At 42.5% G+C, this 18,569-nt stretch overlaps 1 protein-coding gene across 1 annotated transcript in view; it reads right to left on the bottom strand.

Moving 5' to 3' along the window:
- TDRD9 (tudor domain containing 9) overlaps positions 1–18,569 on the bottom strand; it is a 164,681-nt gene that overhangs the window by 55,412 nt on the left and 90,700 nt on the right. The window contains exons 10-18 of the mRNA XM_054024976.1: positions 17,897–17,951; positions 17,612–17,696; positions 16,143–16,200; positions 8,286–8,390; positions 5,305–5,402; positions 4,664–4,795; positions 1,783–1,948; positions 1,625–1,688; positions 360–423 (exon numbers count right to left, since the gene is read on the bottom strand). Coding sequence (XP_053880951.1) covers positions 360–423; positions 1,625–1,688; positions 1,783–1,948; positions 4,664–4,795; positions 5,305–5,402; positions 8,286–8,390; positions 16,143–16,200; positions 17,612–17,696; positions 17,897–17,951 — 827 coding nt within the window. The remainder of the gene's footprint in view (positions 1–359; positions 424–1,624; positions 1,689–1,782; positions 1,949–4,663; positions 4,796–5,304; positions 5,403–8,285; positions 8,391–16,142; positions 16,201–17,611; positions 17,697–17,896; positions 17,952–18,569) is intronic.

Here is an 18,569-nt window from a genome sequence, read left to right as displayed (position 1 = left end):
GGTCATTTGTCCTTTTATACCCTCACACGGGAGCACGATGAGACACAGGGTGTGCCACCAGAAACTGCTATTCAAAAGCCTCTGTTACGTGCATGAGCCAAATGTGGCACCTACAGCGGGCTCCACACTGATACATACTTGAAGAAGAAACAAGGCTTATGATAGAAACTTCTTTTGGAAACCATCTAAAGAGGATATTAATAATGAAATCAGTAGCTGAAACTAACATTGTACAGATTATATTTTAAGCAGCTATCATTAGCCCTAGTAACACTGTAGAGGTTCTACAAAGTTAAGTAAATACATCTTTATCTTTGTTAAATTTCATTGGGAGATCAGCCCTTTCATTTCATGATTACCTTAAACGCATCCACAAGTGCAATGCAGTCACTCTTACTATTTCCAGAAAAATTCATTTTATTCCTGGGAATGCAAACAAAAAGGTATCAAGATAAACAATGAATAAGTTTAAGGCTATTCTGTAAGGTTCTTATATCACCCTCATCACGGTAGTATCTCAGTGCCCTCCAACAGTGCATTAAGCAACTGTCTCGTGTGGTTTGTTCCCTCTCATATCATCACCCCATGGGGCGAACTATGTGTAGTATAGTGTTTTAGTAGGGTTTTGGTTTTTTTAGAATGTGCACACTACTGTGTATTTATGTTAGAGAAGGCAAAGGATAAAGTGTGGCTTTCATTTACAGCAGACGGGGGGTTCTGGAGGTACTCAGTTCACATGGAAGTCCATTTCAGGGTTTCAGTCTGGTCCTGAGAAAGCTTGGTTTTCTGTACAGACTAGCTTTATTCTTATAGTAAAAAGGCAAAGTAATATGTTCTCAGCATTGTGACTGACAAGAAGAGATCAAACCCCTCCACCCCCTCCCACACAAAGTGCTTACAGTTTAGAACAGGCCTGCACAACTCGTAAAGTGGCAAGGGCCATACTACTCCGAAGAAAACAACTGAGGGACGAACCCCCCCCCCCCCCAGCACCGCCAAACCACCACCACCCTAGCCCCCCCAAAACACAACACCCCTCCCCCGCACATCGGTTCGTTGAGCGGCAAATCCCAATGAGATAGACCCCAGGGACCAGCCTGCCCAGGGGCTGCTCCCCAGACCCGGTTCCCCCTCCCTCCCCCCCCGAACTCCCTGGAGGGTGCACAGCCCCCCCGCAAGCCCTCCCCACCCCACCCCGGTGCCCCCGCCCCGAGTCCACTCACTGGCTTTGCTGGGCTTGGGCCACTGCAGCAGCTCGGCAGGGAAAGCCTTCCGGAGGCACCGGAGAGCCAGAGCATTCCGCTTGCGGTGGCGAGCCCCAACCATGGAGTAGCGGGCGCGGTGAAGGGGGGCAGCAGCCCTGCAAAGGCGGCGGTGTGGCTGGCAGCCACGCCTCCCGCCCTCCTGCCCAGGCTGCGGCTGGCCCCCCCCCGGGGCTCCTGCAAGCTGCAACGGATGCATGTGGGTGCCAGCCCCCCATGTGCCCCCCGGCATGCCCCCGTAGGCCGCATGTTGTGCAGGCCTGGTCTAGAAGACAAAAACCCAAGACCCTCTGGAGAAGCAGCACAGCTGGCTGGGTATTTGTTTTAAAAACAAGAAGTTAAATATCTTGAAAGTAAAATACCTGTATCCATCAAGATGCTGCCTGAAAGGCATTGCAAAAAAGTTCTTGAAAGAGAGTGCTGCAGCTGTAACAAAAGCAGATGGAAATTAAGAGCTGCAACAAGTCTGGATGTAGTTTTACAATGACTGTTCTTAAATGCTTTTTGTTCCCTCACCTACCTATAATAAGGCATTCTTCTAAACATCCAAAGACATGGCCAAGAACTATTAGCTTTCCGAGCTGCTGGTCCACAGGTAATTGTGCCAATACTCTTCCCAAGAAGGTTAGCTCACCATCATAAGGATTTTCTTCTTCAGGATGTGCACTAATTGCAAGTGCTCCCATCTTTATAAAATTAATTATATGGTTAATAGACTCAACCTTGCCAACATCTAAGACCTTTGCATCCAAAAAAAAAAAAAAAAAATCTGGCCTAGAACAATAATTGAAATTAGTAGCAGAAACCACTATAGGTGCTTGGTGGAGAAAAAATGTTGGGGAGCTTAAACCAAAATTTAAAAAGCCCATTTTCTTTCAGCTGAAACTTGTGTGGTAGAAATTGAAGATACAAATGAACTACGCTATTTTTAAACTGTTACTCATGTGTTTGGGGGAAAAGAGGATATGTTTAATGTCATTAATGCTCCCGCAGTGTTTATGAGCAGGAAGCACAAGCCCTGTGCAGAGTTGCACGATATCAGAACCATCCTTTCAGCATGGAAGAGATGGACAGAATTTTGGCTTTTATTTATAAACAATTCTTACAATTTTGCTACTATTTCTTCCATATTTTCTCATTAAGGATGCTTGTCTACAAACAGGATTATTTGCCCAGTATTCAGTTGTGCCTGCTCCTAAATGAAGCCATAATCCTGTTGTAGCAACATTAAAATTGGTGGTTGCAGAAATTATGTTAAAAAGGGGAGTGATGTCCCCCAATAAGGGAAAAAAATTAAGTGTTTCTAAACTGATAGGGTTTTTTTTTATTTTTCAGTTTTCCATGCGGAGTCAGTACCTCTTTAAATGCCTTATTAGACACAAGTTCAGATTATTTATCTATTTACACTGTATATTTAGACTATCTGGGCTTTAGCAAAACAATTAGGAGAAGAACCTGTGGCATTACGCCCCATATTCTTCATAGTAATACTATGATATGATTATGGCATAACTATGATGTATTTTATACAAGATAGGTCATATGAGATATAATTGAAAAGGTTATGATTCACTAAACATGACTATCCTATTTGTATGCTTGTATCATTTTGGTATCTGCAGTTAGGAATATTGTCTATGCATCTGTTACAAATGTGTTTACACCTGGGGAAAGCCCACTAGACAGAAAGCAATCAGTCTAGATGGCTGACTGGGGAGGGCCATTAGGCAGAACAATAGGTCTTAGACGATGCTTATCTCCCACCAGGGAGCCTGCCTGGGGAGTCTTCCTGAGGATGGTACAAACAGCCTCTGACTCATGGGTGCTATGGCCCTACAGACGCATCTGACCAAGTCACCTGGTACTGGACTCCATCATAGAATACCAGCGTTTTTCCACTGAAGGGGGGGGGGAGAGAGAGAGAGAGATAGCTCAGTGCTTTGAGCATTGGCCTGCTAAACCCAGGGTTGTGAGTTCAATCCTTGAGGGGGCCACCTAGGGATCTGGGGCAAAATCAGTACTTGGTCCTGCTAGTGAAGGCAGGGAGCTGAATTCAATGACCATTCAGGGTCCCTTCCAGTTCTATGATATAGGCACATCTCCATATATTATATTATTACTAAACAATTGGAGACAAAGGGTTCCCACCATATGCAAAAGCTATTTAAGGCAGGGGAGTGACATCAGGTTTGTTCTTCACTGACTCCCCGCCCAAGAAAACTGCCAGAAATGCCCGAGAAACAAGGACTGAACTGGGGGAGAAGGGCTGAACCCAGGCTAGAGGGATTTCTAGTTTGTGAAAGGAATACCTGGGGTTTGAAGCTGCAAGCAAGTGTAGCTTGCCCTCAAGAATCTCTGCAAACTGCTTAAATCATCATTTAATATATTAAGCTTAGATTGTGGGGTTTTTTTATTTGCTAGGTAATCTGCTTTGATCAGTTTGCTATCCCTTATAATCACTTAAAACCTATCTTTTGTAGTTAATATATTTATTTTTGCTTGGTCTAAAACCAGTGTGTGGAAATCATAATAGGGGTGGGGGAAGGAGGGGCAGAAAACTGTTGCATATTTTCCTGCACATTGAGGGAGGTGGGCAAATTTCACGAGCTTGCGCTGTACAGTTCCCTGTGAAGTACAAGACAGTATAATTTTGGGTTTACTCTCCAAAGGGGGGTGTACTCCTCTGAAGCTTGTAAGTGCCTTAGCTAAATAGCCTTCCCATGCAGGGGCTGGTTATAAAGCCTGTTTGCATGTTACTACAGCTGGATAAAAACAACAAGGAGTCCGGTGGCACCTTAAAGACTAACAGATTTCTTTGGGCATACGGTTTTGTGGGTAAAAAATCCACTTCTTCAGATGCATGGAGTGAAAATTACAGATGCAGGCATTATTATACTGACATATGAAGAGAAGGGAGTTACCTCACAAGTGGAGAACTAGTGCTGACAGGGCCAATTCGATCAGGGTGGATGTGGTCCACTCCCAATAACTGATGAGGAGGTGTCAATATCAAGAGAGGGAAAATTGCTTTTGTAGTGAGCCAGCCACTCCCAGTCCCTATTCAAGCCCATATCAATGGTGTTAAATTTGCAAATGAATTTTAGTTCTGCAGTTTCTCTTTGAAGTCTGTTTCTGAAGTTTTTTTGTTCAAGTATGGCTACTTTTAAATTTGTTATAGAATGTCCAGGAAGATTGACGTGTTCTCCTTCTGGCTTTTGTATGTTACCATCCTGATGTCCGATTTGTGTCCATTTATTCTTTTATGTAGCTGGATGTGTCCCTACCTGTGTGCTGATGAAAGTGTGAAACCGGGAGCTTGTCACAGCATTACAGGGTGAATGGGAGCCCAGGCTGGTGGGCTCAGTGGTACCCCAGTCCCAGGCACCTGTCACAGTGCCTACCTCTTTAAGTTGAAGAATGGTGCGCTCAATGTCACCTATACTGGGTGGAGATAGAGCTGTTGCCAATAAAGCTCTTGGTTCCCCCATGTCAAGCAATTTAACCTTTAAGACTGTACTTCCTAATGGACATCGCTGAAAGGAAAAATAAATTGGGAAATGTTAACTTCTGCCATTTGTGAAAAGATAACTCACTTAACTCGCTATATAGAAGGTTTCCTTTTATAAAAGACACATTTTAGATATATAGACAGCCAAATAAATCTATTAGATAATTGAACTGTATTTCCCACAGTTAAGGATAGATTCTACTTTTGCCAGGCTACCAAACCATTCAAGATAATGAAGTTTTATTGACCTGATATGCCTTCCTCTACAAAGAGAAAATGGTTAACACAACAGGTCTATTTTTCCAGTAGAAGTATCCTGAACGTATTATTTTACCAGCTTTGTTCTATATTACTAAATATTAGTCAAATTACTAGCTACTACTCCAAAACGTCAATCATGTTTACACTCTTTGAACATGTGAATAACTTTCATTATACATTACCTTTAACAACAATGTAGCCACACTTACCACTTGTATCACTAAATATAGATAAAATCATATTACAAAAATTACATTTGAAAATAATTCTTACCAGCATCTCAGGTACAGCATTCTCCGGTATATAGTTTGTCCAGAAGTCCTTGTGTACAAGCCTATAACAGTACCCTTTGGAAACACGTCCAGCCCGGCCTTTAAATAATACAGCAGATTAAGGCATGGTTTGGCATTGATTTGTAAACTGACAATCTCAGACTTAAACATGTTATACTAAAATTAAGAGATTCATTCTCACATACACACAAAATATTTCACTACAAGACAATGTAGCAAAGCTAACAGACTGAGTAAAACTCAAAGAAGGAAATTCAAATTGAAAATCCCATCTAAAGTCTAATTGCCCATTTTATGCAGCAACTGCAGAATGAATCCTATGAGATCCAAAGTCAGGATCTGGAAGATGGGAGTAAGGACAACTAGTGGTTAGTATGCTAGCCTGGAACTTGGGAGATTTGGACTGAATTTCTTGCTCTGTCACAGACTCGTGGAAGATGGGCAAATCACTTCATCTCTGGCCTCAGCGTCCATCCATAAAAATGGGAATAAACGCACTTCCCTGCCTCACCAGGGTGTTGCCAGGATAAATATATTAAAGAGTGTGTGGCAGTCTCAAATATTACGGTTGCTATAAATACCATAGAAAGATGGGATCATCCAAGAACCCACCTAACCCTTGAAGTGTATGAGCCATACTGAGTACATCTGTTTGTTTTGTATAGTACTATCTGGCTTCATATTATATCACTTTGTGGCAAAATGTGCACAAGTCCTGAACCTGCAGTGAGTAACCTGCAAAGCTCATTGCAGGATCAGCATCTTAGTCTAACCTTTTTGGAACTGGGATTTCTTAGGCACGCTTCCTCTATTGTACAACACCTAGTACACTGATAATTCATGGATTTCATATAATACGAACAGAGTGAACATCATTTGAAAAAAGCCTATGCAGCATGTTAAGTTTCCACATTTATATGCATACAGAACAGGAAATGACAAAGTGTTTCAGTAAGACTTAGGCTCCTAAATCACTTCTGAAAATGGAAGTTAGGCTCCTTAGTCACCTGAGCACTTTTGAAAATTTCACCTTAGAATTTAATCATCCCCACATTTATATGCATACAGAACAGGAAATGACAAAGTGTTTCAGTAAGACTTAGGCTCCTAAATCACTTCTGAAAATGGAAGTTAGGCTCCTTAGTCACCTGAGCACTTTTGAAAATTTCACCTTAGAATTTAATCATCCTCCCATCAAAAAAAAAAAAAAAAAAACACTAAGAAAAAAAAATTCTGCTAGAAATTAAGGACTTCATTTCATTCTCCCCTTTGAAAGGAAAAGGGGTTCTGACCTTGCACTGGGATAGAGGGTCTGGTCTGTAAATACCAAATGGAGTTTATGGCTCATTAGGGAAATAAAAGCACATTTGCACGGATCAGAGGGTATCATGCAGGGAGCTGGCTTCCTTTGTTGATACACCTAAACATCATACTCCTGGCAACATGGTTCTCATGAGCCTTGCTATCACTGATTCTCCACTTCTTGGAGCATAAAGGATAAGTTAGCTGTGATTGCAGCAGTTTTAATTCCCAGCATGGCTTTTCTCTTGGAAATCTGCAAGATCCAGAGAGGAGCGCTAGGAATAATTCTTATCTTGCTACCCTCTCCTGACCAGCATATTACCAATCATGCAATGTGCTCACAGAGAGGTTTGCTGAACGCTTGAGGGGTGGAAGAATGGTTCAAAGTTCTCTTTTTTAATTATTATTTAATTAAAGCATTCCTATTGATATCTGATTTTGTAAACTAAGACCTAAAACCCAAATGTAGTAATATAGTGCCTAAACTACCTGATGTCCCTGTATATTTTATTTTTGCAGGCTGCAATTAAGCATCTAAGTCTTGTCTATATTTGCATATTTTTGGGAATTCTTCCACAACTGCACAACCAACACTAGTTCAGCTCCACTGGTGGGAGTTCTAGTTTAGGCACTGGTTAGGCACTTTTAATCCCTACACCATTAAAAATTTCTTAAAAGCAATAGTGAAAAATTTCACCAAAAAAAAGGTGATATAGTGGTTACACTTTCTTATTTTTTAATAACAGTGAACTATAACTTCTGATTTTTCCATTATACATGGAACTGACAGGATCAAGATTGTCATGCTGAAAATTACACCAAGCCACTACTGTAGTTTTGGTTGGCTGGAACATACAGTACTGTTCTTCCATTCAGCAAGCCTGCTATTTTTGCAAGCAGAGCAACATTCTAGAACATTTAATTGCCATTCCCCGTGTACAGGAACAGAACTGGCAGACAAAGCAGAGGGACAGTGCAAAATGCATGTAACTATCACACAAATCCAAGGCCCTGGGGCTGTATTGTAGCATCTAAGCAGAATATTTTGTATGTTATCCATGCAGTAGCCTTTGTTTTCAAGAATGTATCAATTTTCCAGGATCAGTATGGAAATACACATTTAAGGTAAATTTGGCAATGTTTAATCTGAGGAACTCTGTGTCCCATTTTAATAATAGACACTATCACACTTTTGGTGCAAATAAATTTTGCTAAAAAAAGCAAGGCAGTCATTTTAAATTTATCCAGAGAACACAGTGTATGAGTTAAGGAAGGAATAAATACCTTACTTTAAAAAACAATTCTGCTTTTAAAAGCAAGTACAATCTAAAGCTACATTATTCTAAAAGTATAATAAGCAATCCTCCCAAGTTTTAGGGTGTTACGCAAGTTTCCATATGAAAAGTACTTCTGAAATAAAAAGAAAAACATTATTCGGGCAGTATGTATCAACATATTTACGAAATCACATTTGAATATCCTGGAACAGTGACAAATCAAATTACCCAAAAGCGACAATAGACCTACACACAAAGGAAAGATAAGTAAAAAGGCCGTTTCACATAAATATTAATTGTGCTAAAAGCCAAGGCACAACTCCTATGCCATATCTAACAAGTTTCTCTGAAGCTTCTTAACATAAGACTATTGTTGCCTTACCTTTCCTCTGATTACAACTAGTCTTAGAAGCCCAACAAAGTCTCAGGCTCTGATAATTAGTGTCTTCATCGCAAACCAGAGTTCTAGTCAAACAGAAATCGATGACTGCAATTTAAAACAAAACAAAACAAAAAAACACAGTAATTCAAGTATTGCACGGAGGACAATAAAACAAATATTGGTTGATTTTGTGTAGCCATAAAGGATAATCTTAAATGAAAAAAAACGCAATGAATTGAAAGAAAGTGGGCTAAAGCTCTACATACACACAATTACACTTGGAATAGTCTGAATGTCTACAGTAGAATTCCGAACTAGAATTCCAGTGTTTACTTTGAATTACAATAGAAACTTAGCGCACACTGGATGATATACATACAAAGCAGCCATTTCTGTATTTGGATATCTTAACCTAATACTTCTGTTTTATCTGCTAAATTTCTTTTAAAAATAAAGCACTAACAATGTGAACAAAATAAGTAAATCACTTGTAAGATATAAGATATAATGAGGATGCAGAGTGGAGAATATCCACCAGATTGTGATGTGTATCTGTTACCTCCTGCAGGGAAATCTGCAGCTCATCCACTACCCTCTTGGTAAGATCCCAAAATCAGCTAGTAATGGAGGAGGGGCATTACAGCTTCCTCTAGCGAAGACAAGGAGAAGCTTCCGGAGGGGAAGCTTCCCCTTTGAGCCCTTCCTCCTGTTCTTCCAAAGTTTCTTCCTCTGCCGACTCATGGGCTTTGGACAGTGACATTGTAGGAGACCGTCTGGCAGACTCTCTCTGAGAGACACTAGATTCCCGTGAAGTATAGAATCCCTAGGTGTTGACTCTGTGGGTGTTCTAGGGCTGGAGCACCCACGGAGAAAAATGGTGCGAATCAAACAGTATCCGTTGGCCTCTATAGGGGGGCAGTATACCCATTTCTCAGTCCTAGATTTAAAAGATGCTTTTTTCACGATTCCAGTCGACACCCAATCTCAGGAGATATTCTCCTTTGAGTGGGAGGACAACAGAAGGGTTAAAAAGCAACTTTGTTGCACGGTATTGGCCCAGAGTTTTAAAAATTCCCCCACTCTTTTCGGCCAGGCTCTGGCCAGAGACTTGGAAGAGTGGAATAATTCGGACAGAGTCCTCCTCCTGAAATACGTAGATGACTTGCTAATTGCTGCTGTGGGTCCCCTCAGGACATTTTTGGGCATGGCAGGCTTTTGCAGAATATGGATCCCAGAGTACGGACTGTGGGCTAAACCTCTGTATGAATGTTTTAAGAAAGCGGATCATGACCCTTTTTACTGGTCCCCAGAAGCGAACAGGGCATTTAAAATCTTAAAAAGGAAGTTGATGGAAGCCCCAGCCCTGGGTCTGCCGGATCTCTCTAAGCCGTTCCAACTGTATGTGCATGAAAGAAAAGGGGTAGCCCTGGGAGTGCTTACTCAGTTATTAGGCACCTGGAAACGTCCTGTGGCATATTTCTCTAAACAACTGGATCAAGTTGCAAAGGGGTGGCCAGCATGCTTGTGGGCAGTCGCAGCCACTGCCCTAGTGCTTGGGGAAGCTGAAAAACTGACACTGGGAGGAACTGTGCAAGTGTATATTCCCCATATGGTCCAAGCCCTGCTGGACACTAAGGGTGGTCTCTGGCTCACCCAGGCTCGGGTTGCTCGGTACCAGGCAAAACTGTTAGAGAACCCTGAAGTTACCCTGCAAACCTGTCCCTCCCTTAATCCAGCTACCCTGCTACCAGAGACAGAAAAGCAGGAACATGACTGTCTGGAAATCACAGATGCCCAATACTCCAGCCGCCCAGATTTAAAAGATCAACCGCTCCCAAATGCTGACTTGGAATGGTATACCGTTGGCAGTAGTGCCGTTGTGGATGGGCAAAGAAGGGTGGATTATGCTGTTGTGACACTCCATAATACCGTGGAAGCTGAGAGTTTACCTGCTGGAACATCTGCCCAGCTTGCTGAACTAGTGGCCCTGACTCGTGCACTCGAGCTGGCAAAAAACAAACGGGTTAATATCTTTACTGACTCAAAGTATGCTTTTGGGGTATTGCATGCTCACGCTGGTCTGTGGAAGCAAAGGGGAATGCTGACAGCCAAGCCAAGACAGTTAAGCATGGGTCTCAAATTCTCCAGCTTTTAGAAGCGGTACAACTCCCCTCAGCAGTAGCAGTGGTGCATTGCAAAGCCCATCAAAAGGAAGATCAAGATGTTACCAGGGGCAATGCCAGAGCAGATGGGGAAGCCAAGCGCGCCGCTACCCTGAAATCACCAACAGAGGAGAATGCCCAAATGCATGCCCTCATCCCATCAGTAGGTGAGCTTGCAGCCCCTCAGTACTCCCATGATGACAGAAACCTGGCTGACAGGCTCGGTCTCCAGGAAAAGGAGGGATGGCTTTATTCCACAGAGGGAAAAATCCTTCTGCCCAAGGGCCTGATTCGACCAGTGTTGCAAAAACTTCATCAAACCACTCATGCAGGCAGAGAGGCTCTTACCCAGCTTATGAATAAATATTTTCTAATTCTGGACTTAAACCCCTAGCATCCCAGGTACAGGCTGAATGTTTAATCTGCCAAAAGAATAACCCTCGACCAGGAGTAGCAGCATTGCCAGCCACCCTGGAACCTACCCCAGGCCCAGGATTGATGTGGCAAATAGACTTTACTGAGTTTCCCATGACCCAAGGGTACAGGTACCTCCTCGTCTTGGTGGATCGATTCAGCGGATGGCCCGAAGCCTTCCCATGTCGTAACAACACTGCCAAAACGGTGGCTCTTAAGTTTGTCAAGGAGATCATTCCCCGCTTCGGACTTCCCCAGTGGATGGAATCTGATAACGGAACACACTTCACATCTCAAGTTGTTCAAAAGGTATCAAGTGCCTTGCAAATCCCCTGGAAGCTCCACACACCATGGCGACCACAAGCCAGTGGAGTAGCGGAATGCACAAATCAGACACTCAAGCAACACCTCTCAAAGGTCTGTCAGGAGGCCTCTCTTAGGTGGCCTGATGCTTTGCCCCTTGTGTTACTCCGCATTTGTGCTCTCCCCAAGGGCAGGTTAGGGCTTAGTCCCTTTGAAATCATGTTTGGAAGGGCATGGCCTCTGAACGGTACACCGGTTCTGGCAGGAGAGTGGGAAATGGGGTGTGGGTTCTTGTCTCAGTACATGTGCTCTCTGTCTGCTGTTCTTTCTTCTCTTCACAGATACACCAAAGATTCACAGCCTCCTCTGCTGGATACCCCGGTCCACTCCCTGCAACCTGGTGACTCCGTTCTCGTGCGGACCTGGAAGGATGAGCCTCTCCAAGAGAAGTGGAAGGGATCCCACACCGTCCTGCTGGTCTCCCACACGGCAGCAAAGGTCGAAGGGCACAAGAACTGGATTCATCACTCTCGACTGAAAGCAGTACCCACTCCTGAACAGTGGATTGTCCAGCCTGCAGAAAAGACTGCCAGCGACGATTTGGGACTTAAGCTGTTATTCAAAAGACAGTAAGGGTAGCCGGGAATGCCTGGTGATCTCTTTGAACAGCCACAGCGCACTCTCCGCGAAAACCCTGAGCATTGGTTCTATCTATTCACAGAAGGCCGACCTAGCCTATGGTCCTGGTCCTTTTATTTTTTTATTTGTTTGGTGTCACTGATTTTTATCTTCTGGGCATTTGGGTTGTTGTAATCACAATATGGGTTCAGGTTTAGGGTCTCTCACAACATTCCTTTTTGTCACAGAAGCAATCCTTCCGTTACCTACTGTTTCACCCACATCGCATGCAGGATGGGGAGCCATCCCTGCAGATATGGCTACCAATACCTATGAGGCCCTAAAAATTGCCTTTGCCCGTGAGTTCAATCTCTCCCACTGTTGGATATGTGCCCAAACTCCCCACCATTTAGCTGGATTGCCCTGGAGAGTAGTTCCCCAAAATTGGTCAGATTTTTGTGAAAGGTGGATGGTTACCAGCAGCAGCACCTCTGACAATTTAAGTTTGCGATCCAACTGTACCGCGGAAGCTCCGTATGGCCTACACAATGGCTCTTGGAATTCCCACTATAGTAGCACTCTTAAGCCCCAGCCTATTCGTTTACGCTCTCCACCCACTGGTCTCATATGTTTTCAGCAAGCCAGTACAAGTAATCATACCTGGTTTGCCGGCATTAGTACATGTAGATTTTATATTGGTCCTGGTATAAGTCTCACTATCCCTGTACTAAATGCCACCAATTGGCAAACCGGCACTGCATTTTTTGCCCTTTCCTCACAAGCCACCCTACGGGACCTACAAGGTAACAATGGAAAGGTTAGTTATGGTGAAGCATTCTGGGTTTGTGGTAATAGTGCCTACAAATGGCTTCCTCATGGTTGGCATGATAGCTGTTATAAAGGCTATCTCGCTCTTCCCCTCCATGTTCTAATCCAGGCTCCCGCAGGTCGCCCTAGGTACTATCGGTCCTTGGGAGCTACCATTGAACCCATCGGTGAGGGAGACCGGTTTGAAATGATATTCATCCCTACTTATGGGGTGGGACGGCTAACCCAATTCTACAGGCGACTTTCTAAATTTCTCACCCAGTTTGCCAATGATACCCTGGCCATAGAAAAAGGCATAAGTTCCGAGCTGTACCAGCTTCGATTGATGGCCCTGCAAAACCGCCAGGCCCTAGATTATGTGTTAGCCTCACAGGACGGGGTCTGTGCCCTTATTGGAGAAGAATATTGTACCTATGTCCCAGAGTTTTCACAGAATATTAACAAGCACATCTTGTCAGCCGAACAGGCCTTGAACCAGTGGAAGGCCCAGGAAGGGGAACCCACTATTTTTGATTCCCTTTGGGGTTGGTTACCTGGTCTAGGGGGACTAGGGGAAGGCATTGTTCGCCTCCTGCTCACAGGTGTTGTGATAATGTTCTTTTTCTTTTTCTTTTGCTCGCTTGCTGTAAAGTGCTCATACATAAGATTTGTACCTTCCATTCCCCAGAAGTTCCTTTGTACCCTCTCATTGATGATCCCAATTGCATGGAACTTAATCGCATTTTGTCTTTAAAGTATGAGAAAACTCTGCCAAAGGTTTGTTGAGTGTTCTCAAAGGAGGGAATTGTTGATGTCACTAGGCATAGCTACCAGGTAACTTGGGGGGGTGGAAGGCCATAAGTGCCAATGAAACCCCCCTGCTCTGGGTCTATGTGAGCTAAAGCAACTCCATCTCGTAAACTTTAACCAGCCTCAATGCTAACCAGCCTAAAAGCAGAATATGTAACGGTCAGCTTTTTTTTAGCAGACAGCTTCAGTTTCGCTCACACTAGCAAAAGCAGTAGTGATAAGGAAGAAGGGGGAGCGGAGGGGGGAAGTCTACTACGTCTAAGCTTGCAAGGCCATAGATAAACATGCAGACGAGAACTTTTCTAACACGCCACAATGTAGTCCCTGCTGTAACTGCTGTCAGGAAGGGAGGGGTAGAGGGGAAGACAGAACAAAAGTTTACACAAACAGCTTGAAATATAAAATGGGAAACTTGCTTGTATTTGTTGCGCTTCTGATTTGAGACATGCTGGTCTCCTGAGTGTCTTTTCGAGATCTCGAATAAACTTGATTTGCTTCTCCACCCTGGTGTGTCTATTGGTGCGACGCACACCGGGCAACAAACCCCCTGTGGCCCCCCTCGGGCCCTCTGGGCCGGCAACAACACTGGGGAACCCCTCTGGATGGCCAACAAATCGCTTTGAGGGCTTGGAGCCCTTTTTCCTTGAGCCTTTTGGCAACTTTATCCCCTTTGAAGTTGAAGGTTCTGGGGATGATCTGGGATTGGCACAGAGTCCCATGGCAGCTGAAGTGCCTTCTCATTAGGAGTAGTTTTAACTTCAGCTCCCGATTTTTACAAGACCTTGGCTTTAGCTGCAGGTAGAGGGAACGTTTCTGAGGGATATGGGATTCCCCCAGGAATTGGATACAGTGCGTGTCCGGAATCGACTCCTTGCAGGAGAGGCATCTCTTGAAGCCAAGAGAACTGTGCATGCCCCTGGGACGTCAAGGGACAATTACCCTCTAGCAGTGAAGAATGCAGAAGAGATGTTCTTTCCTCTTTCTCCCCCCCCCCCTTTTTTTTTTAAGCTGAAAGATGTTAGAATGCCTTCCAGTGGTCTGTCCATTGCGCAGACTACTGTTACTTGAACTAATGGATTAACTAATAGCAATAGCAGGCTGTCATCCTGTGTGTGGACCAGCACCCGAGGAAGATTAAATATTTTGCCAGTGGATTTCACAAACCGTTGATGACAGCAAAGGAATGGTGAGACTCAGGAATCTTAGGTTCCATTCCAGGCTGTGAAGGGGAGGGTGATCTCACTATCAGAGAACCTTATGGCTGTTCTGTTTAGACTCCCCTCCTCCAACGCTTCACCCCTTCATTACCATCCCCTCAAACCTGTCCTTGTCCCAGTCTTGCCTTTCTCTCACCCTTAGTTCCTTGTCCCAGTCCCATTGATCTTGCCAACCCAGTCCCAGTCTCCACTCCTCAGGCTTCTTGTCCCAGTCTCCTTACCTAGCCAGTCCTAGTCTCTGCCTCAAGAATCCCTGTCCAAGTCCCAGTCTTCCTCCACCACCACTCCCAGTCACTTTCTCCCCGACTCCTTGTTCCCATTCTCCTTGCCCAGCCAGTTTCAGTTCTCCCTCTCCCAGCTCCTCATCCCATCCATCTCCCCACCCCTACCCCACAGCCTCCAGTCATCAATCAGCTCCCACACATTTTCCCAATACCACTGGCTCCCTGTCCCTTTTCTCTTTCGTTATCCAATCTCAATCATCCACCAAGGAACTAAAATACCTCCCAAGTAACTTTTACATTCTGTGTAGGATGACAGAGGGAAGGACAGTAGGATGCACTTGCTGACTGAAGGATACCTATGCAGATAATCAACTGTCACCACCTCATTCAATTATACTTTTCCTTGGTTTCAGCTATTCAAAGAAACACCTTGTGGGAGCCTATGTCAATCTTTACCCCCATAGATGAAGGACAGCTTGGGATGCCAGGAGATGGCATTTATCTTTGTTCAGAACAAGTCTGTATGAATCCAGAAATTTTGTTAATCTCCAAATATTTTGCTATGCTTTAGCTATGGAGCGAGCTCCGATTAGAATATCTATTTCCTTTCCTACCTCAGAGCTGCTACCAACACTACCACGATGTGTCTGGATACTCTGGGCTGGCTGCAAGTCCAAGAGTATGAGCTGTAGTCAAGTGTTGGTCTCTTAAGCACAGTGAAGATACACCTGTGAGCTGCTAAGATGCAATATGAAGATATGCTTATTTCAAATCTATGGGGGACAGAGTCTCCTCTTTGTTGATAGTTGCTTGTGTTGACCTGAAAGTCTCAATCATAAAGGTGTATCTTCACATAGCTTAAATGGTTCATGCCTAATGTTGCTATCCACCACATGTAAGCATTTTTCCACAGGACAAAGATCCCTCTAACAGAGTTACTTAAGTTATTATGCCTTAAAGACATACCAATTGTTTTTACCTCTTCCACAACAACATCCACAAGCAGCAAAACTATGTCAGACAGGTTTCACAACCACCATCACTACCTAACTCATATACAGCAGAGTAGGTCAATCATAATTTTTTCTCTCTTTCCCTTGTTACCTTTAAAGAAAATCTGTAAGAGATTCCCTGCTGCTGGAGGAGTGGAAAGGGGTGGAAATCTCACTGTCAAAGTTATTATATAATACAGGCAGTGATAAAGGCCTTTTTCAATCAGTGATGGGAGGGACCAAAGTAGGGAAATGCAAGTGAAGTATATATAGGATACACATATTCCTAATTATAATATAGACTACTCACCATATTTTACATCTGGAACGGTTACAGAGCTCTCAGCCATATTTGTAGACAGAATAATCTAGTTCAAGTCCAAAAAGAGAAAAAAAAATGTAAAGAAAAGTTCACCCATCTATATTAATATATGTATTTATATAACTTTCCTTGGTAGGTAGGAAAAATCGTTAATTAAATAGAAATATTATATTTGTGTTTGTGCTCTCTGCCATTTTCCAAAGTGATTTTCATCAGTATTGTGTCTAGACAATAAAAGGTGTCACAGCACTTTGATTTTATTTTTCTAGTGCTTAAAAAAATAAACCAAAGAGTGCTATAGTAAAAAAAAAGTTTTGGAAATAGTTGTTGTAACTTCACAGTACATGTATATTTTATGTTTTTAATTGTACTTCTTCAATAATCTAATAGCACGAGAAATCAAGAAGCCAACAAACATAGGGCTTGATCCAGCATGGAGAACTACTGACACCCAGAAGCAGGAATCCACATCTGCAGTTCACTTTGCAGGAATAGGGCAATATACAATAATTTGTTTAATTATAACTTCATCAAGTCTATTATAGCCCCTTTCCATTTTTTTCAGCTGTGGCCAGTGATAACAGCCACAGATATACATTAACTGAAGAAAGCTTTTCTGACCTACCAGAAAAGTGATCAGTTTCTAACTTGAACAAAGCTGGATTGCCTTTCTACAGTTGTAGGAGAGGAATAAAATTAAAGAATTAAAGTTGACTTATGTTTGATTAAGGATATATATGTGTTGTAAAGAAAGCCCCAAATCAGCAAATAAAAGAAGGCCATGAGAATAAGTAGTGTTACTTGTAATGTGGGAAGGATGTATGGTTTCCAAAGTAACTAATAAAACAAAGAGCTGCAGTAACAAGACAAAGAAAAAATGTCTTAAAAGAAAGAATCCCGAACCTTCCCACTGTTCTGCTGATAAGCAAAGAGTGGGGGAGAAGATAAGAAACGAGGCTGTAAAATTTATCTGGATTAAGACTGGAAATAAGGGTGAATTGTCTCAAATTGGATTTTAGCTGAAGTCAGTGATTGGCAAGGACATCGCTTGTTTGTTAAAGGATATAAAAAGTACACTCTTAAAGCAGTTCATTGCTAATACCTGCCTGACCACTTTGGAGCCGACCAATATGGGTCTAAGCAACCTTGGGTTTAGTCCATTTGTAAGTATCTTGATCAAATGCTTTTGTTACTGTTTGGTTGTAGTAAATTGTATAAAAAGCCTAAATAATAAGCATGTCTAGAGCAGTCATATAAATACCATTTGGCCTTTGGATTTAATAAAGGAATTTATGTTTAAATTAGTGTTTGGTGGTTTCCCATATCAATATTAATAATTTCAAATATTAGTAATAATTCCACTAACAACGATCCTAGCCTGAGCAGCTATTGTTGCCTATGGCCAAAACTATCTACTTCTTTTATAAGAATTAAGCCATGTTTCAATACTTGCTTACCTTTCTGTAACCAGGAACTGGAGTCAAAAACACATTATTCTGTTCTTCTAAAGTCACACTTGAATGGAGCAGATATACTTGCAACCTAGAGGAAATGCATCACTGTAACATCTATATAGTGATTCACAGTAGTCTGGGCCATACTTACCCCAAAATATCTTTTGGGACTACAACTCACATAGCTGAAGGGGATTAATGTTAAAATACTCAACAGAAATTTAATGAAATTAAAACAGAAGTGTACATATGAAAATATTTTACCACGTGTTACTCATTTTAACTTACCTTTTGTGAATCATGCTTGTGAGAAGTTCATGCAGGTAATTCATTTCAGCCAAACCTAGGGGGGAATAAACAGCTGAGTTAAATTAAACATTTTGATGCTCACCCTAAACCAAAGTAGTTAATGATTTTATTCTAAAATGGATTCTCCTCATTTCTGCTTAATTCCTAATTCTGTTTCTATTTCTTTATCCCTTTTCATATACAATTACAACAGATAGGTTAAATAGCAAAGATGCAATGAAAAGTGACTATAAAATTACATTACAAATAAAATGACAAACACACACCTACACTTACTATATGTGGGACTAGCAGTACTACCCCATAATTAAAGTTGTCTGACACTACACATTATATTTTTCCCCCCATGAGAAAGCTATATTTAAAGAAAATTAAAGTTGCAAAGTCAATCACTGAAAATCTAGGACGTGCCAGAATTAAATGTTGCTGTTGTACTGCCACCTTTAATTGGATGATCACATAATATTTTTCCACAGGACCTCTGCCTTGTATAGTGCATAGGAGAAACAGTGCTCACTGAATGGGTAGCTATTCAATATTTCTTTTTATCCTCACTAATGTTCGGCTCCATTCCTTATTCACACCACATCATCCAAACCCTACATTGAATACTGAATTACTAGTTTCCATATGGGCTTTTCTTTGACCCTCA

Source organism: Malaclemys terrapin, chromosome 4, assembly GCF_027887155.1.
Source record: "Malaclemys terrapin pileata isolate rMalTer1 chromosome 4, rMalTer1.hap1, whole genome shotgun sequence".
Lineage (NCBI taxonomy): Eukaryota > Metazoa > Chordata > Testudines > Emydidae > Malaclemys > Malaclemys terrapin.
This window is presented reverse-complemented; position numbering and strand designations above follow the sequence as displayed.